This window comes from Peromyscus maniculatus, chromosome 23, assembly GCF_049852395.1.
Source record: "Peromyscus maniculatus bairdii isolate BWxNUB_F1_BW_parent chromosome 23, HU_Pman_BW_mat_3.1, whole genome shotgun sequence".
Taxonomy (NCBI): domain Eukaryota; kingdom Metazoa; phylum Chordata; class Mammalia; order Rodentia; family Cricetidae; genus Peromyscus; species Peromyscus maniculatus.
The window spans coordinates 5,627,070-5,654,553 of record NC_134874.1 but is presented as its reverse complement, the minus strand read 5'-3'; the positions used below and the strand labels follow the sequence as shown (position 1 = coordinate 5,654,553).

General features: G+C 47.5%; 4 protein-coding genes across 4 annotated transcripts; 2 read left to right on the top strand and 2 right to left on the bottom strand.

Annotated features, from left to right (window-relative positions):
• Positions 1–1,267: 1,267 nt before the first annotated feature.
• On the top strand, positions 1,268–3,689 carry Cox6a1 (cytochrome c oxidase subunit 6A1). The gene is made up of 3 exons (XM_006995804.4): positions 1,268–1,427; positions 1,580–1,722; positions 3,422–3,689. Exons 1-3 carry the CDS (start codon positions 1,322–1,324, stop codon positions 3,503–3,505), a joined length of 333 nt encoding a protein of 110 aa, XP_006995866.3. The 5' UTR covers positions 1,268–1,321; the 3' UTR covers positions 3,506–3,689.
• Positions 3,690–7,904: 4,215 nt separating this feature from the next.
• Positions 7,905–10,354, bottom strand: Triap1 (TP53 regulated inhibitor of apoptosis 1). The gene is made up of 2 exons (XM_006995803.4): positions 10,157–10,354; positions 7,905–8,818 (listed from the first exon to the last, which is right to left on the bottom strand). Exons 1-2 carry the CDS (start codon positions 10,301–10,303, stop codon positions 8,735–8,737), a joined length of 231 nt encoding a protein of 76 aa, XP_006995865.1. The 5' UTR covers positions 10,304–10,354; the 3' UTR covers positions 7,905–8,734.
• Positions 10,330–22,562, top strand: Gatc (glutamyl-tRNA amidotransferase subunit C). Its single transcript, XM_006995802.4, has 3 exons — positions 10,330–10,712; positions 18,830–18,933; positions 20,057–22,562. Exons 1-3 carry the CDS (start codon positions 10,345–10,347, stop codon positions 20,110–20,112), a joined length of 528 nt encoding a protein of 175 aa, XP_006995864.2. The 5' UTR covers positions 10,330–10,344; the 3' UTR covers positions 20,113–22,562.
• Srsf9 (serine and arginine rich splicing factor 9) lies at positions 21,384–27,454 on the bottom strand. The gene is made up of 4 exons (XM_006995801.4): positions 27,203–27,454; positions 24,071–24,231; positions 22,387–22,559; positions 21,384–21,886 (listed from the first exon to the last, which is right to left on the bottom strand). The coding sequence occupies exons 1-4, from the start codon at positions 27,388–27,390 to the stop codon at positions 21,743–21,745; spliced, it is 666 nt and encodes a 221-aa protein (XP_006995863.1). The 5' UTR covers positions 27,391–27,454; the 3' UTR covers positions 21,384–21,742.
• Positions 27,455–27,484: the final 30 nt, after the last annotated feature.

Below are 27,484 nucleotides of genomic sequence, written 5' to 3'. Positions count from 1 at the left end.
AAAGGAGGAATTAAAAATTTATATAGGCGCTGGGCCCTGGCGGTGCACACCTTTAATCCCAACCCTCAGAGGCGGAGGCAGGCAGATCTCTGTGAGTTCAAGGCCAGCCTGGTCTACACAGCGAGTTCTAGGATAGCTAAGGCTATCAAAGAAACCCTATCTCAAAAAAAAAAGTTATATAGACAAAATTTAACAGATGTTTGTGGAATTTGAGGGAAAAAATGGCAGCAGCGATCACAGGCCAAACGTTGAGGATATGGAGCTGATAACAGAATTCAGATTTTCCGGCACCATTTCCAGGCTTCCTCCTGATTCCAGGAGCTAGCTATTCAATGACTCATTAAGACATGGATCCGTACATTCATTTATTAAATTGTATTAAGCGCCTGCTAGGCACGATTGCCTGGGCACGATTCCGAGCAAGTAACTCTGAGCATGCAGCGCTGGCACAACCACGCACTTTACAGTCTATAGAGGGCGTCACAGAAGACGGTGATAATTGTCTTTAAGAGTGAGAACGGGGACGAGGGTGTTGGGTGCGTTGGAAAACGCAGAATTAGACGGCAGCGAGGAAAGAGAATGGCGTGTCCGGTAACGTGGTTTGTTCTCGGCACTTCAGATCCTGTCCAGGGACTCCAAAGAAGATAGCAATTTTTATATATATTATTTATTATATATTTATTTATATAGAATTTATTTTATCATAATTAATATATAATTAATTATACATCAAATTAAATATATTATAATTAATTATAATATAAATAAATATATTTATTATATTGTGTATATTAATATATTAAATTAATAATATATAATATAATAAATATATAAATTAATATAATAAATACAAATATATAAATATAAATTAATATATATTAGATTTATTTATATAGAATTTATTATATATTCATTTATATAGAATATATTATTTATATATTTAAATATATTTGTTATATACACATATACACATACGCATATAAGTGTATATATATATGTGTATATATGCGTATATGTATGTGTGTATATATATATAAAATAAAGCCGCACGAGTTCCGCGGGAGCTCAATGCAGCGATCACGGTCACCTAGCAGCAGACAGGAGGGAGGCGGGGCGCAGGCGCGGGGCGCATGCGCACCCCCGCTGGCGCCGCCGGGAGGCTTTGGGCCGGGACGGCCGAGGTGCGCAGGTACCGCGGCTCCTGGCCGGCGTCGAGAAGGCGTGGCCCAATGGAGACGTCGCTCGGCGCCTCTGTCCCGCCCCCTCCCCCCTTCGCCGGGTTCCCACTTCCGCTTCCGGCGCGTTCCGGTGTAGTTCCAAGATGGTGGCGGCGGTGTGTGCGTCTCGGCTGTCCGGGCTGCTGGGCCGGGCCCTGCCACGGGTGGGGCGGCCCATGTCGAGTGGCTCCCACGGCGAGGAGGGTTCAGGTACAGGGACTCGGGTGGGAGCGGGGGCGGGCGGCCTCGGCGGCCGTCGGGGCGACGCGGCCCGGCCGTGTGACCTTGGCGGGAGGGCCTGGCGGGAGGGGAGAGGCCGAGGCTGACGTTGTGGTCCCCCGCCCGCCCCGCCGCCGCCGCAGCTCGCATGTGGAAGGCCCTCACCTACTTCGTGGCGCTGCCCGGGGTGGCAGTGAGCATGCTCAACGCCTTCCTCACGTCGCGGCGAGGAGAGCACGAGCGGCCCGAGTTCGTCGCCTACCCCCACCTCCGCATCAGGACCAAGGTACGCTCGCCCCGGGCCTCCGCCGCCCTTGAAGCGGCCGTTACCTCCTGCCCCACGCCCCGTTCCGAGCCCTTGGGGGCCCCGGGAGCTTGGCTGCCGCCCCGTCCGCGCAAACAGGGCATTTTATTTGTTCTCCTTTTTACCTAAGGGAAGCCAGCGCGTGGGTCAACTTTCTTGAAAGGTCGCACGGCAAAATGCCTCTAGGTTTCCGTTTCCCCCCAGTTCACGGCGCCTCTCGTCTTCGGGTGCAGCTCAGAAGCAGCTGGGTTTTTTTTGCATGAAAGCTTGGAGGTGTGTGGGGTGCCCTTTCCTAGCAAGGGCAAGCCCCGAAGGTGATTCGCCATCTCGGCATTTGCCGTGCTGGGTGGTGATGCTCGGGGCTTACCGACCCGACTGCCGGGGTGGCCCCTCACGGTGCCTATCATTTCAGCTGTTTCGTTCCTTGGCTGTGCGTTTAGACAGTCAAATAATCCGCTCTCCCGTCACTTGATGCAATCTAACAAGGGTGTCTTCTTGTTCCTTAAACAACGGTGTCACCTTATTCACCTCGGACTAGCCTCGAGCCCAGTCTTGTACAGCCTCAGCCCTGGGAGGCAGAGGCGGGTCGATCTCTGAGTTCAAGGCCAGTCTGAGCTCCATAGTGAGCTCCAGGACAGCCAGAGCTATTTAGTGAGACCCTGTCTCAGGAAAAGGGGTGGGGGGAAGGTAAGGTGTTTGACAGCATCCTGCCTTGGCCTCTGCCACTAGGTGGCAGTACTAATCCCTCCTAAATGTCTGCTCCCTAGCCTGTCCCTAGGTGGTAGCTCAGGTCTGTAATCCCAGCACAAGGGAGGTGAAGACGAGGGGGATCAGTAGCTGAAGGTTATTCTCTGCTGCTACATTGTATAATCGAGGTTAGCTTGGGCCAAATGGGACTGTCGCAGAAAAACCAAAAATGGTTGTGAGCCAAACAAAACAAAACTGGGCATAGTGGCGCATGCCTTTAATCCCAGCACTTGGGAGGCAGGAGTAGATAGATCTCTGGTCTACATAGCAAATTCCAGGACAGCCAGGGCCATGGAGAGAGACTTTGTCTTAAAAAAACAAACAAACTGAAAACAAAAGACATTGTAATTGGCAGAATAATACAAGAAAACAAATCTAGGCTCCCAGATTTGGGATGGCTCAGCAGGTAAAGGCACTTGCTACCAAGCTTGAGGACATGAGTTCAGTCCTGAGACCCACTCTGTAGAAGGCTCTAGAACATACACCTGCAAGTTGTCTTCTGACAGTGACCATACACAAAACAAACTGGTTTTTAAAATAAGGTAGTGAGTTAGACGGGTGTGGTGGCACACACCTTTGATCCCAGCACTCAGAAGGCAGAGGCAGGTGGAGCTCTGTGAGTTTGAGGCCAGCCTGGGCTACAAAAGAGAGTTCCAGGGCAGCCAGGGCTGTTAAATAGAGAAACCCTGTTTCAAAAAACTAAAAAGAAAGAAAGATTTATTTTAAAGTAAGTGTGTGTGCATGTGGATGCACACATAAAATACATAAATAAATAAATTTAAGGGGGAAAAGCTATGGGAAAATTGAAATTGTGCCAGTAAAGGGCAGATTTTCATTTTGGTTTTATGTATCATCTGTTTCAAGCAGTTCATGGCCGAGATCTTTGTGAGCATTTTTTGGGAACGATTATCTAATTGACACCTTCACTCCACAGCCCTTCCCCTGGGGAGATGGTAACCATACCCTGTTCCACAACCCTCATATGAACCCACTTCCGACTGGCTATGAAGACGAGTAAAGAGAACCTGGACCTTCCCCCAGACGGCAAGGGACCCCAGCACTGGTGTGGACCATTACTCTGTGTGTGGACCACGAAACGCATCTTTCCTTGAATCAAAAGGTGACCATTACACCAATCTTCCATCCCTTTGCTCTCAGAGGAGATGGCTTAAATAAATAACTTAAACTTAGATTGTTCATGAGCTGAATGTCTCAGTCTTTGTTTATTCCCAGAAATCGACATTACTTTGCTACTTTACAGAGCTTCAGGTCTGGTTTAGCCTACTGAATACTGTTTATAATTGGTTCCGTGTTGGTTTCTTGTGCTTAGGGTGGGTACCATCAAGAGCAGGAGCAGTTATCTACTGGGATGGGTTCCCTGACAGACACTGAATGGTCAATAGAATGGTTGCTGTTGACCACCAAGAACAGGTACCTGTGACGACCTCAAAACAGCAAGTTCAGGTCAGCTGAGGCCACACAGACCCAACAGAGTGCCTGTGCTCCTGTAAGCTCTGCCGTGGGTCTCAGTGTTGTCCGGTTTGAGTCCACCAGAGGGGTCAAGATTCATTTCTCAGGCATGGTGGTGCACATTTTTAATCCCAGCACTCAGGAGGTGGAGGCAGGTGGATCTCTGTGAGTTCCAGGACAGCAAGGGCTACACAGAAAAAACTTGTCTTGTGGGGGGGCGGGGGAGAAAAACAAAAGACAGCAGTAGCAGTAATTACAAAATGACTCTGACATAGCCATTAATTGCTTGTCAAAAGTGAAGACCTTTGAAATAGCTGGAGTCATTTTCTAGAGAGGATGAAGTCAGGTAGGGTGGATAATCAACATTTGTCTTAGCAGTTTAAGGTGATCCTGTTGGAATGTGGTGTAAAGCAAGGAGGTTTTTAGTGGCTTTTATTCATTATTTTACCTATTAGAAACTAATTTTATTGAGTTTAACACTGTTAGATTTTAGTTATAGCCACTAATTATAAGGATTTACCCCAAAAAATAATACACGGCTAACCATTTCTGTCCTACAACAAAACCAGATTTTCAAGTGAAAGAGTATGTCACTGTACTTTGGATTATCGATAGCTCCTGAGTGAAACTGGTCTGTTGAGCCAGGGACAGAGCTACTGCACCCCACCTCCATGCCCAGGTAGCGTCTGAGTAACTTGGCTACTTATAGTACAATGCATAACTGAAGCACTGTAGAGCTTCTAACATTAGACCGGTGGGTTCTGTTAAACCTAAACTAAAGGCAGTGATTACTAAGTCTAAACAACTCAAATAGGAAGTAATGTTTTTCTAAATACATCCTGACACTAGGCTGGAGCTTAATGACATTTTTAGTAGCCGGCTGCCTTCAAATTTGCTGTGCAGAGAGGACGGCCTTGAACTGCTGGCCCTCATGCCTCCAGCTTCTAATTCTTTTAAATAATTGTGTTTGAATATTCTCTGTGTGGTGTATATTGCATGGCGACTATTATGGCTGCTCTTTTTAAGGCGGGGTCTTGTGATGTTGCCTAGGCGATCTTGAACTCCTGGGCTTTCTAGCCTCACCATCATGAGCTAGGTGAAGGCATGTACCACCATGCCATTATTTCAAGGATTCTTTGGTTTGTTTGTATTTAGAGACAGAGTTTCTCCATGTAATCCTAGTTGTCCTGGAACTCCCTCTGCTGCCAAGGCTGGCCTCAAACTCAGACATCCACCTGCATCTGCCTCTTGAGTGCTGGAATTAAAAGTGTGTGTCGTCACCACCACCACCACCACTACCTGGCTATTTCAGGGATTTTTTTTTCTTTTCTCTCTCTCTCTCTTTTTTTTTTTTTAGATTTATTTATTTATTTATTATGTATATAGCATGTTTACCTGCAGGCCAGAAGATCTCATTACAAATGGCTGTGAGTCACCATGTGGGTGCTGGGAGTTGAACTCAGGACCTCTGGAGGAGTAGCCAGTGCTCCTAACCTCTGAGCCATCTCTCCAGCCCCTATTTCAAGGATTCTTAAATCTATTCTGAAAGTTAAGGAATTTGAATGATTTTCTTTCTAAGCCAAAAATGATCACCGTCCCCACCACCCCAAAACAACAACAAAGACCCTAAAAGACCATGGTGGTACATACTTATAACCTCTAGAATTTTGGGAAGAGGAGTCTGATGCCAGAGGACTACCATAGTTCAAAGCTAGCCTAAGCTACAGTCCGAGACTTGTCTGAAGAGGGGAAAAAAACTAATGAGATGGTTTGGCAGGTAGAAGTCTTGCTGCCAAGTCTGATGACTGAGTCCCATACCCAAGACCTACACATTAGAAGGAGGGGACCAACTGCTAATGTTGGCCTGCGTCCATATGCACAAATGCTGAATTGCCCACATGAATCAGTTATCAAAAAGGACTGCCCCAGTGTGGTGGTTGGAATGAGAATGGCCCCATTGATTCATGTCTAAATTCTTGGTTCCCAGTTGGTTGAACTGTTTGGGAAGGATTAGGGGGCATGGTCTTGTTAGAGGAGGTGTGTCACTGGGGGCAGGCAGGCTCTGAGGTTTCAAAAACCCACACCATCCCCAGTCAGCTTACTGCCTTGTGCCTGTGGATCAGGATGAGTTTCCAGCTTCAGGCCTGCCTGTCTGCTGCTATGCTTCCTGACATGATGACAGACTTCAAGTCTCTGGAACTAGAGCTGGAGAGATGACTCAGGGTAAGACCATTGACTGTTCTTCCAGAGGTCCTGAGTTCAATATCCAGCAACCGCATGATGGCTCACAACCATCTGTAATGAGATCTAGTGCCCTTTTCTCGCATACAGGCAGAACACTATATACATACTAAATAAACCTTTAAAACAACAAAAACCTCTCTGGAACTATGAGTTCCCTATCTCTTCACAGCAATAGAAAAGTAACCCAGTATGATGGTATACACCCGAGGAACACACCTGTAATCCCTATACTTGGGAGGTGGAGGTAGGATCAAGAGTTCTTCATCTACATGGCAAGTTTGAGGCCAGCCTGGGCTACATGAAGTCTTAGAGATAGATGGCTCGCTCGGTGGTTAATTAAGAGTGCTTGTTCTTCTTGCATAATAGTTCAAAACCATCTATAACTCCAGTTCCAGGGGTCCAACAGGCACATACATGCATGTGAACAAAATATTCATACACAATAAATAAATAAAAATAGGAAGGAAAAAAATGGTCTAGGGATGTAGCTCAATTGATAAATACTTGAATGCATGAAATCTTGGGTTTAACCTCAACAGTACATAAATCAAGTGTGATCTTAACTAAATCCCAGAGATAGAGGCAGGAGGATCAGGAGTTCAAGGTCATGCTCAACTATCCATTGAATTCAAGGACTATATCTTTTAAAAAAAGGAAAAAAATGGCTCAGCTGGTAAAGGCACTTAACAAGATAGAAGCCTGAGTTGGATTCCCAGGACCCAGGGAAAACTGATTCTATCCTTGCACACACAAAATGCAATAAAAAGACAGGAAAATCAGGGCTGGAAAGATGGCTCAGAGGTTAAGAGCACTGGCAGTTCTTCCAGAGGACCCAGATTCAATTCCCAGCACCCACATGGCAGCTCACAACTGTAACTCCAGTTCCAGGGGATCTAACACCCTCACACAGACACACACACACAAGCAAAACAGCAATGCACATAATTGTTTTAAAAACTTTGTAAATCTGGTTGTGGTGGAACATACTTGAAATCCCAACATTCAAGAGGTAGAGGAAGGATTATCAAGTTTGAGGCCATCCTGGGAGACTGCCCCAAAAAAAAAAAAAAAATCTGTTCTCTTTGCCATCTGTTGGCTGTACTGAGCCCTTACTTACAGAGTTGTGCCAGTTTGAGTTTAGAACACATGCACTAACCTTTAGCCTCCTGGCTTCCCTCATACAGGTCTCAAAAATCTCTTGTGATTTTTTTGGACAATGACTTAACCAGTTGAAAAACATGAATATTTTTTACAACTATATTTTCCTAAAAATGTAAATGTAAAATGTTTTGAAATGGCATTAGGGTTGGTCAAATTAAAATGAAGTAATTAGTAACACAGAAAATAAAATGTAAGCCTTCTGTGCATCAGCTTTCATTCTGTCTTTAGGGATATACTAAATTCTAAATTTAGGGAGGTGTGAGGGCTACATGACATTGTGTTGGAACCACAATACATACTAATTTAAAGAAGCTATTTATATAAGCTGGGTATTATAGTGCCTATGTGTAATCCCAGCAAGCTGAAGGTAGAGGCAGGAGGCCAGCCTGAACGTCAAACTGCTGACCTACGTGTTCCATCAGCCACCTAGGCTTAAACAAACCAAGTTACAAAGCAAAGCTCGCTCTCGGCAGCACAATGAGATACATGGGCCAACTGGGTAACAATTGTTCTATAACGTGCACAGTTCCAAGGGCAAAGAGTGAAATCTGAATTTTAGAATTTATTCCATTTTCATGATTACAGACTTAGGGCGTGGTAGGCAAACAAAAATAAGTAAGCACCTTTCTCCCACTTGGCCAGATGCATTTTGCCTTTTATATGCTATGCAGATTGACCTTAATTCACGGAGTTGAAAGTTGGCAACAGCAAAGCTGTAATGTAGGTGATTCTTCCACAGCCACTCCAGGTGTTGGAGCTATGAGCGGCGGTGTGAGCTCCCAAGTGATGTTTATGCCATTTCTGAAGCTTTCACAAGTTAATCCGACACCTCGTTAAGGCAGGAGCTGAGTAAAGCTGTCTTCTACTTCGTTAACCCAGGCCGCCAGCAGTTATAACCGTTACTATAAAATACAATCATGTTCCCAAGCAGTGATTGAAACTGTTGTGTCCGGATCCCTTTTCAGAGCATTAGCTCCCTGAGAGGAAAAAGAGGTCCTGACCAACTGTGCTCATGAACAATGACTCCCGTGTAGTGTCCTCTGCAGCAAAAGCTGTCAGGCAACCTTGATCATGACCAGCTTGTCATTATTTACATCCAAGGATTAGTTAAAGCTGATTCCAAACCATGTATTATAACCAAAACCCGAAGATGTTCCATTGTAGCACATGGAGTCCCTGCAAGATGCCAGCAAAAGTGAAACTCTGAAAGCAAGAGGGACAGCTGCTCTTTTAGAAGTGAGAGGAGAATACCAAGAGGGAAGAAATAAAACTCCCCTCTTAAACTCCTGGAATCCCATGGCTAGCTTCACAGCCTAGCTGACACAATCCAGAGGCCTCTCAATGTACCGACATCTTCCAAGTGACAAGCAGGTCAAGAGGAGCTTTCAGGCTTTTCTTTGCCATGGCCCATGAACTCCAGTCCTTCTATAGGAATCTCTTTCTCCTTTATTGCTTTCTGAAAGAAGAAGAAAATGTATTATCAAAGTCTATGGAAGTATCTGAGCGGTGGTGGCCCACGCCTTTATAATCCTAGCACTGAGAGGCAGAGCCAGGTGGATCTCTGAGTTCAAGACCAGCCTGGTCTACAGAGTGAGTTCTAGGACAGCCAGGGCTACACAGAGAAACCCTGTCTCGAAAAACAGGGAGAAAAAAAAAAAGTCTATAGAAGCTTGAAGTCAGTGTTTTATAACTGCAGTGTAATGGCACAAAAGTAAACCAAAGTGAACCACAATTCAAGGGATACCCTTTGAGACATGGTGTCACTATGTAGTCCTGGCTAGCCCAGGACTCACACATGCCTCTGCGTCTGACTCCTGGTTAAAGGCGTGTACCACCACACCCAGCATTGTTTTAACAGGAAGTACCACTGTAAAGATAGTAACTCCTGTGTGGTATGCACACCAGTTCTTGGGAGGCAGAGGCAGGAGGTACCACTACTTTGTCTTCCTGTCAGTGTTCAAATCTATTCCGTATCAGCGGCTATGCGACTGAGTCGCCTTCACTGTCTGAGAATTGGCTAAAAATCGCTCCTGGAATGGAGCAGGTGCATCTGCTGGTCTGGAATCAAACCTTAAGAGCTGCAACTGGGAATTGATGGGGAAAAACAGGGCCAAAAAGAGATCATAACAAAACAGTGAGGACCACCACGATGTCCACAGTCTAGAAAACAGTAAACACCATCCACTTCTAATAACAATGAAACGTTGCACCACCAACAAAATAATCATTGGTCACCAGACACTAGTGCATCTGACTGTGCTAGTGATTGAACCAATCACTACTTCTGAGTGCTAGTTTTCCATCTGTAAGATACAGATAACAACGTCTTGCGGCCAAGCCCGGTGACCTGAACTCAATCTCCGGGGCCCACATAAACGTGGAAGGAGAAAACCAATTCCGGGAAGTTGTTCCTACCCTCATCGCGGACACGGACACGGACGGACACACACACACACACACACACACACACACAAACACACACACACAGGTTTTTTGTTTGTTTGTTTGTTTTTTAAGAGTTGAGGATCAAACCCAGGGCCTTGCGCTTGCTAGGCAAACGCTCTACCACTGAGCTAAATCCCCAACAGTTTTTTTAAGATATGGATAACTACGGCTACTTTGCAAATTTAGAATGAGCACCAAATAAACGAACCAGAAGATGCTACTGTACTCCGCAGAAAGCAAAGCACCACAAAAGCATCCCCGTGTGCCAAGGAGAGACCCAGTTTCGAGGGATGGCGGAGAAGAGGGCTGGCTGCGGCGGCGTCTGCGGCGGGTCTGGGGCGAGGCTCACCTGGACACACTGTTGGTAGCGTTTGAAGAGGTCGGTGCAGGGGTCCCCGGAGCCGTCCCCTTTGAGGAACTTCTCGGCAAACCAGCGGTTGAAGCATTGATCGTACTCCCGCTTCATGTCAGTGCAAGCCTCCCCGACGCTGTTCATGGCGATGGCGGCGGCTGCGACGGCGACCACGGCGCACTCTAATGTCGTCAGTATCGCGCGTCGCCCCGCCTTTCTCACTACGGAGGCGGAGAAGCAAAGAAATGTGGGCACGGGCTGTGCGGGGACGTTTTCCGGCTGCCCTGCACCGGGGCCGAGGCTTCGCTTCCAAAGCGGATCCACAGGGAAAGGTCCAGGCTGCGGGGCCCGGGACCCACACTCCACGCCTCGCCCCGCAGGGCGGCGGCCCCGTGCCCGCCGCGAAAATCGAGCACCTGGAGCGTCTGGCGCTGGTGAACTTCGGCAGCCGCGAGGCGGTGGCCCGGCTGGAGAAAGCCATCGCCTTCGCCGACCAGCTGCACGCCGTGGACACCGACGGCGTGGAGCCCCTGGAGTCGGTACTGGAGGACAGGTAAACTCTCGGTTGCTGCCTCCAGGTCTTGACCAGGGCACCTTCGAGGCTCCTTCAGGTCCTTTCAGTGTCCTTTGCGTGATTGGGAATTTGCCCAGTCACCGAGAGGATGTCTTCACTCCTCCCTAGTTTATTATAGATCCTGTTACTCCCGTTTAGAAGCCTCTAGCCTTCCTAGTCTCGGTGTAATAGGAACAAAATCCGAACTGCTTGTAGTCATCGCCTTCGAAGCCCTACTTCATAGATCCCCTGCTCATCCACTCGGATGTACTTACTGTTCCCTCTGGACCCTCCAGCCGGTACTGGCTTCCATAACTTTCTCAGCAAGCCACGCTCATTCCCTGCATCAGATTAACTATCTGAAAGAAGCAAATACTATTATATATTTTGGAGACCTTCTCAAGTAAGTTCGTATGCTAATATGGCATATCCAAATAGCATATAAGCTATGTTCCATCTATTTTTGAAACAGAATCTGGCTATACAGCACGGGCTAGCTTTGAACCCAAGGTTATCTAGCTGCTTCCTTAGTAGTATTTATAGGCCTGTATTACCACACCCAGCATTTGTTTCATTATTTTTATTTACTTCTTTTGAGGCAGGGTCTCATGTAGATCAGGCAAGCTAAGGATGACCTTTAATTACTGGTCCTCCCCAGACCTCCACCTTCCAAGTGCTGGGATTATAGGTTGTTGAGCAACCACCATGCTTACGTATCCCAGGCTGGCCTGGAATGTGCACCAGTCTTTGCCCAGTTTCTCAAATGCCGGGGTTATAGGTGTGAGGTACCTTGGCTTGAAGGTGATTTTTCTTTTTTTAATTATTAATTTGTGTGTGGATGTTTGGGCTGCTTGTAGGTCTGTGTGCCACGTGTCTGGTGCAGAAAAAGGTGTGGGATCCCCTGGAACTAGAGTTACAGGTGATTGTAAGCTACCAAGTGGGTGTTGGGAATCAAGCCTGGGTGACCAGAGTGACCTGTGCTAACCACTGGGCCATCTTTCAATCTCCTTAGTGACAACAGAGAGCCAAATCGGTGACCAGGCCCTTTATGTGAAGTGCTTCCGCAATTTGAATCTTATTAGTCTCCTGTTCTTCTCACCTTCCAAGTCTTTGATTCCTTCAGGTCTTTGACCTGATGCTCAGGTCCAAAGAGGTTTACACCATTTACCTAATGTTACCCAGCACTTCACAAGAGAAACCCGATGTCATTTTCCCGATCCAGTCCTTCAGGAGATGTGCCACCGCTTCTAACGAAGCCAAGGAGGCTTCCTCACGGCCTGCAGGGCATCGTCTGTCTGTCATAGCCCTTGCCCATTTCTCCAAGCCTGCACTGTCATGTTCTTTCTTTGTTTTTGTTTTTTGTTTTTCGAGACAGGGTTTCTCTGTGTAGCTTTGCGCCTTTCCTGGAACTCACTCTGTAGACCAGGCTGGCCTCAAACTCTCACAGAGATGCGCCTGGCTCTGCCTCCCGGGTGCTGGGATTAAAGGTGTGTACTGCCACCACTGCCCGGCTTTTTCAACTCCTTGAGCTCTGGCTCCGTGTTGCTTTTTTCTCACAGTTCTCTGCCCTTGTTTTCACCGGCGCTTCATCCCAGCTGCTTTTCTACTTGTTTTCCTTTCCTCTTAAGCTGCTGACTGCCAGTGAGTCTTCATTCCTTTGTCCAGTTACATCTTTGTGGTTCTATGATACTCAGAAGAGCTGTTAATCACGATGGATCTACTTGGATGTTATTTCTCTATCCCTCCCCTTCTGTTTATCTACATTCCATGGAGCATGTTTGTATCGCTGATTTTCAGTAGAAGCACTGAGTCTATACTTGGTAAATGCTTGAATGAACATATCATCATTTTATTTGGGGGAGAGAATAGAAGCACTGTGGAGTGGGGGGTGGTATGGTTCAGTGGTGAGGGCAGTTGCTGCCAGGCCTGATTATCTTAGTTTGATCCTCAAGACCCACATGGTGGAAGAAGAGAGCGGGCTTGAACAAGTTGTCCTCTGGCCTCCACACACATACCACGGTGCATACTCCACCCCATACAGAATTTTAAAATGTAATTGGTTTTTCAAGAGTCAGGATTTCCTGACTTGGGAGTAACTAAAGAAGTGCAGCTGTGGGGCTGGAGAGACGGCTCAGCAGTTAAGAGGCCTGACTGCTCTTCCGGAGGACCCGGGTTCAATTCCCAGCACCCACATGTAGCTAACGACTGTCTCTAACACCAAGATCTGACACCCTCACACAGACATACATGCAGGAAGACAACAGTGCACATAAAATAAAAATAAATTGAAATAAAAAGCAGTAGTTGACATAGCAAGTATTGGCTGGAATCTGCATTTCTTTCCATCATTTCAATATATTTTAGGTTAATGAATCCCACTAGTCTTTGTTTGTTTGTTTGTTTTTTAAGACAAGGTTTCTCTGTGTAGTTTTGGTGCCTGTCCTGGATCTCACTCTGTAGACCAGGCTGGCCTCAAACTCACAGAGATCCCCCTGCGTCTGCCTCCTGAGTGCTGCCCACTAGTCATTTTAATATGACATTTGTAGGACTTCAAAAAACTAGGCCTCATAAACCCCAACACCCCAGGCCAGGCTTGAATGTGTTTTTACGTGTATGTGCTTGAGTCTATGCGTATGTGTGCAGGAATCCACAGAGGTCCCAAGAGTGTGGTGCCGGCAAGATCCTGGACCTGGGGTTATAGGCAGTTGTGAACCCCGCTCTGGGTACAAGCAACCCGACCCAGGCCCTTGTAAGAGCAGAAAGTGCTCTTCATCTCCCCAGCCCCTGACTTCGGTGTTTTAAATGCTCATCTGTGCTCGAAACACCCGAGTAGTTTGTCAGCAGTTTAAGGCAGAAGCCAGTAATAGCTGTAACAGAATAGAAGTCTGTCCACACATTAATAATGTATTATTGGGGTTGAGCCTTAGTGTGCCTGTTCTGTGGACTAGGAGTTTGTATGCAGTACCTCAGTTATCATACATGACTCTGGAAGGCAAAGAAGAATTCCAATTCCATGCATAGAAGAAGCAGGTTCAGAATTTCACAGGAAGAGCACCCATAAGCCTGAGTGCCAGAGTGAACAGGGGGACGCAGAAGGAAACAGTGGCGCAAATGCTCCATAGTTGAAGACCCGGCAGCACACACAGAGTCCCTCCTCCCTCCTGGTGCCAAGCACTTCCTTGGGTGCTGGGGTAAAGGACTTATCTGAGCTTTCCTGGGTGGCAACAGAGTTCACAAACCCAACCCTTTTTAGCCAGGATTCTTCATCTGAACCAGGACCCAGAAAGAATCAGTTTTCATTCCTCACAGGAAACTACATGGCTTATGTTAGCCTAGCTCAGCGGTTCGCAACCTTCCTAACATTTTGACCCTTTAATACAGTTCCTCATGTGGTGACCTCCAACCATAAAATTATTTTCATTGCTACTTCATAACTAATTTTGCTACTGTTATGAATCGTAACATAAATGTCTGATATGCATCCCCTGAAGGGATCATGACCCACAGGTTGAGAACCACTGGCCTTGATGCTGAGGAAAGCCACCGTTATGGAAATGGATGTCTTGGAACATTTAATTCATCTTGTAGAATCCCGGTGTAGGAAGACAGGTGAGGTAGACAGGTAGTCAATAGCTGGCCTGGAACTGGCCATGGTGGCTCACACCCATAACTGTAGGACCTGGGACACTTGGGCAAGACTGACCCAAGTTTGAGTTCAGCCTAGGCTACTGAAGGAGACCCCATTTCTAGAAAACAGATAAATAGGGGCTGAGAGTTGGCTTCGCAATTAAGAATCTCTGCTGCTGCCCTTGCAAAGGATGCCCTAAGCTGAGCCCCAACACCCATGGTAGGGGGCTTACAACCACATACCGCTCCAGCTCCAGGGCCTCTGAAGGCACTGGCACTCACACCTAATTAAAAATAACCTTTAAAAATCTTCTACTAAACAAATAACGCCTCCAAAGCCAGTAAGCATGAGGTCCTTGGTTGATTCCTCACCACTAACTACCATAATCAAAACAAAAAAACTCCTCGCAAAGTCATCCAGGCCTATTCAGTGTTTTCACAGAGATCTGCCTGCCTCTGCCTTCTGAGTGCTATGATCAAAGGTGTGTGCCACCATCTCCTGGCTTGCATTTTGCTTTTTTTTTTTAAATTTATTTATTATGTATACAGTGTTCTGTCTGCATGTATGTCTGCAGGTCAGAAGAGGGCACCAGATCTCATTACAGATGGTTGTGAGCCACCATGTGGTTGCTGGGAGTTGAACTCAGGACCTCTGGAAGAACAGCCAGTGCTCTTAACCTCTGAGCCATCTCTCCAGCCCGCATTTTGCTTTTTTAAAACAGGATCTTGTACCAGGCAGTGGCATGCCTTTAATCCCAGCACTCAGTAACACTGTCTCAAAAAAAAAAAAAAAAAAAAAAAAAAAAAAAAAAAAAAACCATCAGGACCTCGCTATGCATTTGTTGTAGACATCCTTCCAGCATGACTTGCTGCCGGCCTTTTGAGCTGTCAGCAGGTGGAATTATCCAAAGGAAAGCAGCCCAAGTTGGGCTCCTTGACTTTGATTATGGAGGAAGGGGTTCATGAGGTCCTGCCCCTCCCCAAGATTTACCACCAGTTAACAGTTGCTAGGAGCAGTATTTCTTGTCAGTGTTATAACTGCCTCTAAGTTGTCCGTGCTCCTGCAAGTAACCCCGGTTAAACCAATTGCCTCCCCAAGCTAGACTTTGGTCTGTCCTTGTGATGAGGTGTTTGTCAGTCTTCCTGGGAAACTGTCATGCAGCAGTAGCCTGGTCTGGCTTCAGCTTTGATACGCCTACCTTAACCTCATTTAGGTATTGCTACCTGCTGATGTTTTTTAAGTCTTTTTTATTGCGTTTATTGGGGAGGGGATGAGAATGACATAGACACACGTGGAGGGAGTCGGGTCAAACAGCACGTTTTTGTTTTGTCTTTTCGAGACAGGGTTTCTGTGTAGTATTGGTGCCTGTCGTGGCTCTCTGTAGCCCAGGCTGGCCTCGAACTCAGAGCTCCGCCTGGCTCTGCCTCCCGCTGGGACTGAAGGCTGCGCCCCCACCGCCCGGCTCCCAAGCAGCACTTTTACTTGAGCCTTCTCACTGCCCAACCCCACCCCGGTTTTCTTTTTTTCCCTTTTTGGTTTTTTGAGGCAGAGTCTCTGTGTGGCCCTGACTGTCCTGGAACTCCCTCTGTAGGCCAGGCTGGCCTCGAACTCAGGTGCTGGGACTGAAGGTGTGCGCTGTCACCGTTGCCACCATCACCAGGAGTCCTTTGTTTAAAAACATAAACGAAGCACCATACATTTGGGGGCTGGAGAGATGGCTGTGCGGAAGAGTGGTAACTTCATGCAGAGGACTGAGTTCAGTTCTTAGCACCCCAAGCCAGGCAGCTGACAACTGACTCGGAACTCCAGGGGATCCTATGCCTCGATTTCATGGGCACTGTGCTCGTGTGCGCGCGCACACGCACACACACACACCCACACACACACACAACAAAACTAAATCCCTAAATCACGTTAGATGTTACCAGCAGTTTTATGAAGCCTTCTTCCGCACTTCTGTAAACGAAGGAAGCTGAGAGAGATGGGTTTTGCGGAGCTGGGACTTAGGATCTCCGGTGTTCTCAGCATTCTCCAACAGAATCCTAAGTCCAGGAAGACCAATGGCTGCCTCTGAATGGTACAATGGCAATTTTTTCTCTACCTTCTGTGCTAGATATTGAATTTGGGACCTCACACATATGAAGCGATCACTGTACCACTGACCAACAGCTCCAGCCCCCAATTTTTGTTTTGTTTTGTTTTTTGGCTAAAAAAAAAAAAAAAAAAAAAAAAAAAAAAAATATTCCAGCCTTTAATCACAGTACTTGGGAGGCAGAGGCAGGCAGATTTCTGAGTTCAAGGCCAGCCTGGTCTACAGAGTGAGTTCCAGGACAGCCAGGGCTACAAAGAGAAACCCTGTCGCAAAAAAAACCAAACAAGCCGGGCGTTGGTGGCGCACGCCTTTAATCCCAGCACTCGGGAGGCAGAGCCAGGCGGATCTCTGTGAGTTCGAGGCCAGCCAGGGCTACCAAGTGAGTTCCAGGAAAGGCGCAAAGCTACACAGAGAAACCCTGTCTCGAAAAACCAAAAAAAAAAAAAAAAAAAAAAAAAAAAAAAAAACCAAACAAGCAAGCAAACAAAACCCAAAACAGAGTTTGCTGGGTCTGCTAACTCTCCTACCTTTATCCCAGCACTCACGAGACCAGGGTAGGAGGATCTCTAGGAGTTTGAGGCCAGCCTGGTCTACATGACTTCCAGCTAGCCAGGACTACATGGTGAGTTCCTGTCTCAAACAAAGAAAAAAACCATGGAAGTGCAACCTTCACTTTTTGAAAAGAAACTTTGGTCTAGGAAGATTATTCCATTTCAAGGCCACAGTTAACATACTTTTGGTTTTTTGGGGTGGGGAAGGAGGTGGGGTTATTATAGTGGCACACTCAGTTCAGGAGGAAGGATGAATAGTTGAGTCCAGCGTGGCATACATAGTATGGGAAAACCAAAACCAACCAGACAAGTGTGGACCCTAGAACCAATCCTACCCCCCCCACTCCGACCTCTTACCATGAATGATACTATCTAGCTGTGAGCTGGATGCTTCTGTTAGGTTAGCTCCCTTGGCTAGTGACTTCAGCTTCTTTGGTTGTTATTGGAGACAGACGTCCTCGGGTGGCTGTCCTGAGCATGCTCTGAAGACCAGGCTGACCTTGAGCTCAGAGGTCCACCTGCCTCAGCCTCCCAGGTAGTGGGATTAAAGGTGCTAGACCCCTTCCTTTTTAACAGGAGTATCTAGAAGCAGGCTGACTCTGGTAGGGCACCTGCATGTTTTGAAATCAGAGTGAAACTGCCTGACATGTTTCACTGTCGATGTATTCCCATTTTAGTTTCACAAGAGATTTTACTTCAGTTTTTTTTTTCTTTGAGACAGAATCTTACTGTGTAGACCTGGCTGATCTCAAGCTTAGTATGTAAGTAAGCTGGCTTAGGACTCAAGAACTCACACCTGCCTCTGCCTCCTTAATGTTGGAATTAAAGCAGTGTCCCATCACCTGAGTATTGTGTCTGTCTGTCTGTCTGTACAGAAATGCACTGAGCAGAGGACAAATGGGAGTCAACTCTCTTTCCATGTGGTCCCAGCTTGTTAAGCTAGGTGGCAGGTGCCCTGACCCACTAAGCAATCGACGTATTTTAGAGAAGCCACTACGTCTAGAGAATAGAGATTCATGTTTGTGATGCACCTTACTTTGAGACAGAGCCAATGTTGGCACAAGCCTTAAACTACCTAAGTGCAGGGGTTCTTGGCATGTACATCTAATGGCACTGTTCAGTGTATCCTGCCGACGGCAGGCATCTGTGTGTCCCTCTAGGTGGCTTCATTCATCTTAGGGTCCTGCTAGACTTCCTGCCGATTCACTCTGATCAGCTGTGTTCTCTTGCATGCACCCATGCTACATCTGGTAAAACGTCCGTCTCCCCCACCCCCCATCCAGTTATTTCTTGTCTATCCTTTGCCAGTGACATCAGTGATTCCTGAGTACATGCTTCTCACTGAAGCAGGATCTGGGACACTTTAAAGTATGTTGTGTATGTGTGTGCAGTGCCCTTAAAGAAAGCATCAGATCCTCTGGAACTGGAGTTACATAGGCCGTTGTGAGTCACCATGTAGGTGCTGGGAACCGAACCCGAGCCCTCTGGAAGAGCAGCAAGAGTAGCCAGTGCACCTAACCACTGAGCCATCTCTCCAGCCCAGATTTAATGCAGGTGTAGCATAGTTGCCCTTTCGCTTACTTCACCAAAATTAATCCACTCATACTAATTATCCAAAAGTTTGCTAGTCAAGCCAGGGAATAATCACCGCTTACCTCGGTGCTCAGGAGGCCCCACACACTGCAGACAGCTCTTTGGTTTACTTTTACCACAGCACCCCTACTTGGGGACGGTGACCACAGCGAAGACTGTTTGCTCCCCTCCAGCCTCCTTGTTGACCCTGTCTCTCTGTGCTCGGGAAGCCTCAGTCCCCTCAAAGTGGAACTCCGACCTTTGGCTTTTGCAGATGTCTCTACCTGAGATCTGACCATGTAGCCGAAGGCAACTGCACTGAAGAACTCCTACAGAATTCCCGTCACGTCGTGGAGGAGTATTTTGTGGCCCCGCCAGGTATGTGTTACCCAGGGAAGTTCAACAGAGCAGTTCCGACCTTCTCGCTGAAGACAGAAGGATCGGCTGTACATGGGTGGTGGCGTTAGGACGGTGTCAGGAGCCACACTCCCCTTGGGAGTCAGCAGTGAAGGGCCATGGTGTTTGTGCAGCAGACAGCACCTGCTGGGCTGGAACCCTGTCTACAGGAACAGCTGCCATCCCTGGTGCTCTGCTGGTGCCAGAGGAACCCGAGCCCATCTGCTTGGAGAACTGAAATGTATGACATTTTGTCTGCTATTTCCTCCACTTGTCTTGGCAACCAATTCAAATAAGAAAACTTCACGTGTCCCATAGGCCAGCTGAAACATGCCTATAAGCCTATGTATCTTAGCCATGGTTTGTAATCCCTGGTACAGCAGCAGCTTACATCTCCACCCTCACTGTACACACTTAAAATGGAAGCTGGGGCAGCTTGACCTTTTCTCTCCTGTGCACGTGTCCTCAGCTCCACATCAGACACCAAGACCAGGTAGTTAACAAATAAACAAAGCTTTGGCTAACTACACTAACAGACTTAGGGGTTAAACTTTTTTCTATCCTTTTTTTTTTTTTTGGTTTTTCAAGACAGGGTTTCTCTATACAACAGCTCTGGCTGTCCTGAAACTTGTAGCCCAGGCTGGCCTCGAACTCACAGAGATCCACCAGCCTCTGCTTCCTGAGTGCTGGGAATAAAGGTGTGTGCCACCGCTGCCCGTGGGTTAAACCATATTTGCCTCAGCTAGCTAAAGAGAAAAGACGGATCTACAGCCTTGCCATCTCAGGGCCCAGCAGCTGCTACCTCATTAGATCGATACTGACCACAGAGATAGAACCTGCTACAGACATGCACGCTAGGCACAGAGGTCCAGTCTTAGTCTCCCACTCCTTCCTGCATATGTGGTGGTTATGTACAGCTTCCTCTATGCACTGCAAAGTGTGGATCTGGCGTCAGTTTGAACTGTTACTGATACGTGAGAGTTGGAAAAAGGATGGCATTAATACCTACTTCCACTGTTTTCCATGGAAACCAAGTGACCTTTAGTTTAGGAGGGCCAGCTGGACAGCAGGCTCAACTCTAATACTCTTTCTTGTTTTCAAACAGGTAATATTCCTTTGCCAGACATGGTAAACAAGATCCCTTCTCCCACAGCAGAGTAGCTATTCTGGGAAAGGGGAACCCTATCAAGATGGTGGACTCACAAAGGTGGTCATTTACTACTGTGAATTCTGGTGTAAACTGGACATTTATGACTTCTTGGTAGCTGTTCCGAGGACAGAAATGGAAAACACCCAGCAATAGACCACCACAAGCCTGCTTCAAAGGAAATGGATCAAGTACTCACAGGCTGTTGTGTGTGGAAAACATCCTCCTGCATCTCCTAAAACCACTATCAGAATATATCTATGTGAACTCTTCTGTTCATGCTTAGGGGAGAGGTCGCCCATGACCAGGTGACAACTTATTTTAGTTTCTTTTTCACTGACTTGAGCAGCCAACCACCTTCATTTGTGCCTGGTCCCTACTTTATTCCTACCAGAGGGGTCATTTTATGGAAAGGTTTGTGTAGCACCAAAGTAAATTCCAGCCTGGGAACTCCTAATTTAGAATCATCTTCCTTTCTCAGAAGGTAGGGCTACCCCTCCCCCAACACACAGTGTCTGTGAACACCTCCCCCCCCCCCCCCCCACACACACACACAGTATCTGTGAACACCAGCCAACAGTTCCTTTCTGAAAAGAGAACTTGTTAAAAATAGCACTGGGCTTGTTTTCATTCTTCCTCTTCCCTTTATCTGTAATGTTCTCTCACACACACACACACACACACACACACACACACACACACATTGTTCAGACAGGGCCTCTGTACCTCAGACTGGCCTTGAACACACAGCTATCTTCCTGCCACAGCCTCCCAGATACAGGGATTAGAGGCATGAACAGATCATCTCTGAACTCCTCTCACAGGCAGTTGAATTTACAGTGTCAGCTCTGACTTAGAAGAACTCTGAATCTTGGTTAGAGATGGCTCAGTGGTTCAGAGAACTTCCTAAACCGGTGCCATGGCGCATGTCTTTAAACCCAGCAGTCGGGAGGCAGGGGCAGGAGGATCTGTGAGTTCCAGGCTAGTCTAGTCTAAGAGGGAAATCCAGGACAGCCAGGACTACACAGAGAACCCTGTCTCGAGAACAAAAACAAAACAGAGCACTTCCCAGTCTCCCCTCTGACTGGAGTCAGGCTCCTACAACATGTTGCCTCAGAAGGGCCCACAACCTCCTGTGACTCCAGTCCCAGGGGGTCTGTACTGCCCTTCTGACCTCGGTGGGCACTAACACACATGTGGTATACACATGCACATAAAAATCAATCTTAAAAAGATAAAAATGAAACCTATCCATGTGCTTACTCAAAGACAACCACACACCAACTACTAAACATTTAAAATATATTTCTCAACAAAATGGGCGACTCAGTCGTGGTAACTGCTGACCTCCAGAGCACAGCAGCCCACAAGGATGCAGCACTGATTTCTGTCCCATAATCGGGTGAAAAACATACAACTTGTTTCTGTTCCAAAGCCACAACCTCTACCTCTGCAGTCTAAAACAGTTCACTGCTAGTGCGGTGGCCCTGGCTGAAATTATATATTTCCTTAAAAAAGAAAAAAGAAAGAAAGAAAGAAATTAAAAAATTTCCTAAGACGCTAAATTATCAATCTGGAATGTAGATTCTGAGCACGGAGCAGCTCAGCGCATCTAAAAAAATGGAGAAGCTTCCCCCACCGTCCTCAGTAAGGCCTGAAAGGAGGGAAGTAGTGTGGAGAGCCCCGACTTTGGTACGGAGAGTCACGGCCCCTGGACCCGGACCGGGACCGGGAGTAGCCGTAGCTGGTGCTTCTCTCAGGATAGACTCGGATGTAGGAAGTTTCACCCTGAGATTGGAACAACAGAAAAGGGAGACGGGTCAGAACAGTAAGCGAAGCCGACCTCTAACCTGGCTGTCTAAGATGCTGGGATGTTATTCAACTCTGACAATGTTATTTGGAGGTAGGTACCCTTACTCTCCCATTTCAAAAAGGAAGAAAATCAAGGTAAACAAATGCATACTTCTCCCTGCTGTGACTTTGTGGGACTCAGGAATAGCAAACACTCCCTTTATTTAAAAAAAAAAAAAATTATTTATATGTATTGGTGTTTTGCTTGCATGTGTGTCTGTATGAGGGTGTCATACGGGTATCCTGGAACTGGAGTTTCAGACAGTTGTGAGCTGCCATGTAGGTGCTGGAAGAGCAGCCAGTGCTCTTAACAGCTGAGCCATCTCTCCAACCCCTGTAGATAGATCTTTAATGGTACTGGGAAGTCATCCAATGGCAAAGGCCATGACCTGTTGCTACGATTGCTAAATTAGACCTACTAGAAGGTAAGAACCCACCTCATGAGAGCGGAATTTTGTGTCATCCAGTTTACGCAGAGCGTATTCCATGTCTTCTTTTCTCAGATATTCAACCATCCCCATTCCATCCTTTTGTACATCTGCATAACAGACATCCCCAGCTTCGCGCATGTGATCTTTCAGGTCCTGCCAGCTGCCTGATGGAGGAAGTCCTGGGCACAAAGAACGTAAGAGAAGAACCACATCCTTCAGCCACGTTAACTGCCCTGTTGAGAACCAGCAATACCTATGGTGGTCTAGACTCTGTGGATCACTTTATTCTTAAGGGTTCCCAAGTCACAAACCCAGAGAAATATACATAAGTACATATAGAAAACCACCATGAGCAGCTAGCTAGTCTAGTTAACTGTCCAGACACCAAAGTTTCCCAACAAAGCATCCTGTTACAGGCTTACGACCTCTGAGAATTTACCACTCTGTCCTTCACAATCAATGTGGCACTCCCAAAACTGAGTTCCGTTTTTTTCATTATGAAATTTATTAGTACCAAGTATTTCTTGGGAACTTACTTTCCCGAGACATGGGAATTTTGAAACAAACCAAGTGTAGCTGAGGGAACAGCACAACAAAAAAATCAAAGTTTGTTTTCTCTTAGCGTGAACGGTTGACAGAGCACAGAGTACCTCGTAAGAGATCACCAACATTCCTCACTACAGTTGGGGAAAGTCACACTCAGACGCTAAAGCTAGCTGGGAGTCACACAACCCTACCTGGTGTCATGAAAGGGGAATGTGCTCCTGCTCTCAAAGGCTGTGTTTACCGCTCACAGCTCAGGACTGCAGCCATTTCCTAATAGTTTTCTAAGCAGGATTTCAGAGCAGCATGGAGAGAAAAAAAGATAATGTATGACATCTTGAAGGAGGGAATAGAGTCCTAGGGTTAAAAAATTACAAAGGGATACAAGATAGACAGACACCATCACTCACGCACTACTGTGATCGTGGGACATTCACACTTTTAAAGGCGCCAGGCTCAATACATTTCACTCCACCAGGGCCCCCAAACTCCCTGTAATGTGCAGAAGGCCCCCAGGTCTTCACACCGCATTGGCATTTCAAAGACATAAACTTCCGAGCTTAGCATTTCGTCCATCATTCATTGACACCAGTTACAAATGTTCTACACCTTCCAATACAATCCCCAAGATTCTTAGATGTTTGAATCTGGCCCCGTGATGTCTATAAAACCAGACATCAAGGAACATTCCCAAAGGAAAACATTTTTAGTACTCTAGGTCAAAGGTCTTGATGTCATCTTGTCCTTTCAGCAATAAGAAACCACTTTATAAGAAACATGTTTGTCAGGCGGTGGTAGTGCGCCCCTTTAATCCCAGCTCGGGAGGCAGAGGCAGGTGGGGCTCTGTGAGGCCAGCCTGGTCGGCACAGCGAGTTCCAGGACAGTCAAAACTACATAGGGACCTTGTGTGAATGAACAAACAAAAAAGAAACAAGTTTCTGTACCACAAGGCCGTATTACTTGTACAGTTTCATTTGTACAGTACCTGCCTCCCTGAAAACCTAGAGCAAAGCTTCAGACGGTCCCTGTGCACTGGCTACTAAAAAGCCGACATACACCACACACTGACTAACAGCTCGTGTTCCTTAGCGGCCAGACTCGGAGGTAGCACACACGCAGCGTCTCATTCAATGTGGTGAGAACATACCTGAAACAAGAACTCGGAAGTCAGATCGTCTTGTAGGAGGCCCATTCCTTGCACCACGGGGCCACCCACCCCGACCTCCGAAAGTCCTGGGGAATTCCACACGAAGTCGACACTGGCCATAATCGTAACCATTTCTTCCATAAATTGCATCCTCAGCATCTCTGCAAAGCAAAGCTTGAAATCAGTGCTGTCCAATAGGCTGAGTGACTTCCCAGTGAAGGCAGGAGTAATTAAGAGGGAAGTCGGCCTGAGGGAACAGGAAGATGGGCACCAAACAAAACCTTGATGGACTTCTACTGTAGTTGAGGGCATTTTCACATTCCTCATAAGCTTTACAGCCGGGCCAGTAAGAGGGCTCAGCTGTGGCATGCACACATTCTGAAGTGCAAAATACTTACTCAGAAACTGAAAAGATTAAACTATACAGTTAATGAAGGGGTTGAATATGAGCAAAAAATGTGATATGTATGTGTGAAGGCATCATAACAGAACTCATAATTCTGAATGCACATACTGAAAACACTACAGTCGTCAAGCACATGGTATTCTAAGGATGAAAAGTGGAGAGATAGTCAGGGGTGACGGCGCATGTCTTTAATCCCAGCCCTCGGGAGGCAGAGACAGTGGATCTCGGTAAGTTCAAGGCCAGTCTGATCCACAAAGTGAGTTCCAGAACAGCCAGGGCTACACAGAGAAACCCTGTCTCAAAAAAATAAACAAAAAAAAAAAATTGTTGATGGATAACTGATTCTCAATCTGTGAGTTAGACCCCTTAGACAAACTTCTGTCTCCAAAAATACTTACATTATGATTCATAACAGTAGCAAAATTACAGTTATGAAGTAGCAATGAAAATAATTTTTATGGTTGGGGATCACCACAACATGAGGAACTCTGTTAAAGGGTCACAGTGTTAGGAAGGTTGGGAACCACTGCTCTAAAGGTTTATCCCACATTAGGCCCCGTAATAGTTTTCCAAAAGGCCTAAAGCTTATAGACATAAAGACATCAAGCTTATAGGGAGGGCGCATTAAAAAGTTTAAAAAGGTGATGGTGGTGCCTTTAATCCCAGCACTGGGGAGGCAGAGGCAGGTGGACCTCTGTGAGTTTGAGGCCAGCCTGGTCTAAAAATGGGGTTCCAGGACAGCCAGAGCTGTTACACAGAGGCGCTCTGTCTTCAAAACAAAACAAAAAAGTTTTAAAAGGCCAGGTGTGGTGGTACACACCCTTACTCCCAACACTGGGGAGGCTGAGGCAGGAAATTCTGAGACCAGCCTGGTATACAAAAAAATACTGTCTCACAAAGTCAATACAAACATAAATGAGAGACAAATGTGGATCTGAGGATGCTGGTCCCAGCTCTCACATGGTGGCTCACAACATCAGTAACTCCAGTTCCAGGGCATCCAACAATTTCTCCTGACTTCCTCGGACAACAGGCATGCATGCGGAGCAGATACATGCAGGTAAGACGCACATAAATAAATCCTTTTTAAAAGATAAGTGAGGGCTGGGTACGATGACTCACATCTTCAATACCAGCAATGGGAGCCAGAGGCAGGCAGATGTCTGAGTTTGAGGCCAACGTGGTCTACCAAAGTTTCAGGCCAGTCAGAGCTATAGGGTAAGGCCCTGTCTAAAGCAAACAAACAAAACAGCATCTAGGAATACATCCAGGACAACGCTGACTGCCAGAATGTGTTTCTAACGGAGTCTGGGAAGGGGCAGGCATATAAAGGATTAAAATCGAATTTGTATGTCAAGTCCTTGAGTTAAACTTTTCATACCTCTAAATTGAGAAGTAAGTCTATCTCAGTGGGTTATCAAAAGGTCTAAGATGCAATATTTTAAGTGCTTTGCTTGAAATTTCTCAATTAGAGCAGAATATAATTCTTCTGTTAAGACTAAAGGAAAACCATGACCATGTAACAACACACAGTACCTGTTAAGTCATGACGAGATTCCAATTCTACCTAGATCCGTTATGAAACATCAAGTGTTAGCCCCTTACCAAACTCTTGCATTAACCAACCCGAAATTTCCTCATCTGTGAAATACGGTCAACAATATCTGCCTCATGGGTTGCTGGAAATGCCAACTGCACAGCATGGCACTCGACACAGAGTGACTTCAAAGTACACGATGGCACTGTTACCTAGTTAAATAAGAGCCCTAACTTTCTCACGGTCATATGTAAAAATGCTTCAGTCTACTCTGGAGGCAAAAGGCAAGACACTTAGGAATAAGCTCTGTTAAGTCTTCACCCCTCGAAGTCCAGGGTACTTCTCCTTGGCAATCCGTATCTCCAACCCAGGCCGGCCGAGGGCGGGTAAGCAGGCAGAGATGATGCCTTCCTCCCCGCGATGCTGAGAAGGCAGGAACAGGCCCTTATCGACCCTCCCAGTGACGTGACCTCGGTAGCGCTGCGACTTCTAAAGCGCACTGCAAAGGTCCTGGGCTTCTAACGTCTGCAAAACCACAGCCCCCCAACCGAGCGCGGATTTGGGGACCTAGCTTTTTCCTCAACGCTGGTACCGGCAACTTCTGGCGGGGATCCCCCATCAGAGGGGGGTGAAATCGCTATTGTCGCCGCCCTCCCCCGCTGCTTTAATCCGATTCTTTTTACAAGGACGAGGCTCGGCGGGGAGCCCGGGTGGGGATCGGCTGCAGACACCCCCTTCACAGCCGCCCAAGGCAACCTGTCCCCGCCGTCTCTTCTCCCGCAACGGCGAGGGCCCCGGGGGCGGGGTGGGCGACCGCCCACTCCGCCAAGTCCTCTGCAGAGCCGGTTCGGGAACCCGAGGCTTCGAAGCCCCGGGCCGCTCCCCCTTGGGGCTGGAGGGGGGAGTGCCCCCCGGTTAGGGTGCCTACCCGGCCTCGAGGGCAAGAGTCTGGCGGGTTCGGGCCCCCCGGAGCCCATCTGGGTTTTTTTTTTTAAACACTAACGAAGGAAGTGACAACCGGGGACGCTCGGGGGAAAAGACGTCGCGGCCGCCGGCGCCGCCGCCGCCTCCAGCGGGGGGTGGGGGGTGGGGTGGGGGTGGGGTGGGGTCGCCGGGAGGGGTCGGCGCGGTGGGGAGGGGGAAGGGAGGGCGCCGGGCTGCAGGCGGGCGAGCCGCGGGGGGTCCTCACCGCGGGTCCTCGAAGCGCACGAAGGCGAAGGGCACGAGGCCGTGCCGGTTCTTGATCTCGATCTCGCGGATGCGGCCGTACTTGTAAAACAGGTCCTCCAGGTCCTTCTCCCGCACGTCGGTCGGAAGGTTCCCCACGTAGATGCGGCCGTCGCCCTCGCCGCCGCGCTCGTCCGCCCAGCCCGACATCCGCGCCGCCCCGCCGCCGCCGCGGGCCCGCCGCAGCCCACTTCCCGCCTCCTCCTCCTCCGCTTCCTCGGCCGCCGCCGCCGCCGCCGCCTCG

Coding starts and splice junctions, on each gene's coding strand:
- Gatc (XM_006995802.4), top strand. CDS start 10,345: ATGTCGTCAGTATCGCGCGTCGCCCCGCCTTTCTCACTACGGAGGCGG. Junction 10,713..18,829: donor GAGTCGGTACTGGAGGACAG/GTAAACTCTCGG, acceptor TGGCTTTTGCAG/ATGTCTCTACCTGAGATCTG. Junction 18,934..20,056: donor GTATTTTGTGGCCCCGCCAG/GTATGTGTTACC, acceptor GTTTTCAAACAG/GTAATATTCCTTTGCCAGAC.
- Cox6a1 (XM_006995804.4), top strand. CDS start 1,322: ATGGTGGCGGCGGTGTGTGCGTCTCGGCTGTCCGGGCTGCTGGGCCGG. Junction 1,428..1,579: donor CCACGGCGAGGAGGGTTCAG/GTACAGGGACTC, acceptor CCGCCGCCGCAG/CTCGCATGTGGAAGGCCCTC. Junction 1,723..3,421: donor ACCTCCGCATCAGGACCAAG/GTACGCTCGCCC, acceptor TTCACTCCACAG/CCCTTCCCCTGGGGAGATGG.
- Srsf9 (XM_006995801.4), bottom strand. CDS start 27,390: ATGTCGGGCTGGGCGGACGAGCGCGGCGGCGAGGGCGACGGCCGCATC. Junction 24,232..27,202: donor GTGCGCTTCGAGGACCCGCG/GTGAGGACCCCC, acceptor TTTGCTTTGCAG/AGATGCTGAGGATGCAATTT. Junction 22,560..24,070: donor CTTCCGAGTTCTTGTTTCAG/GTATGTTCTCAC, acceptor CTTTGTGCCCAG/GACTTCCTCCATCAGGCAGC.
- Triap1 (XM_006995803.4), bottom strand. CDS start 10,303: ATGAACAGCGTCGGGGAGGCTTGCACTGACATGAAGCGGGAGTACGAT. Junction 8,819..10,156: donor GCTACCAACAGTGTGTCCAG/GTGAGCCTCGCC, acceptor TTCTTCTTTCAG/AAAGCAATAAAGGAGAAAGA.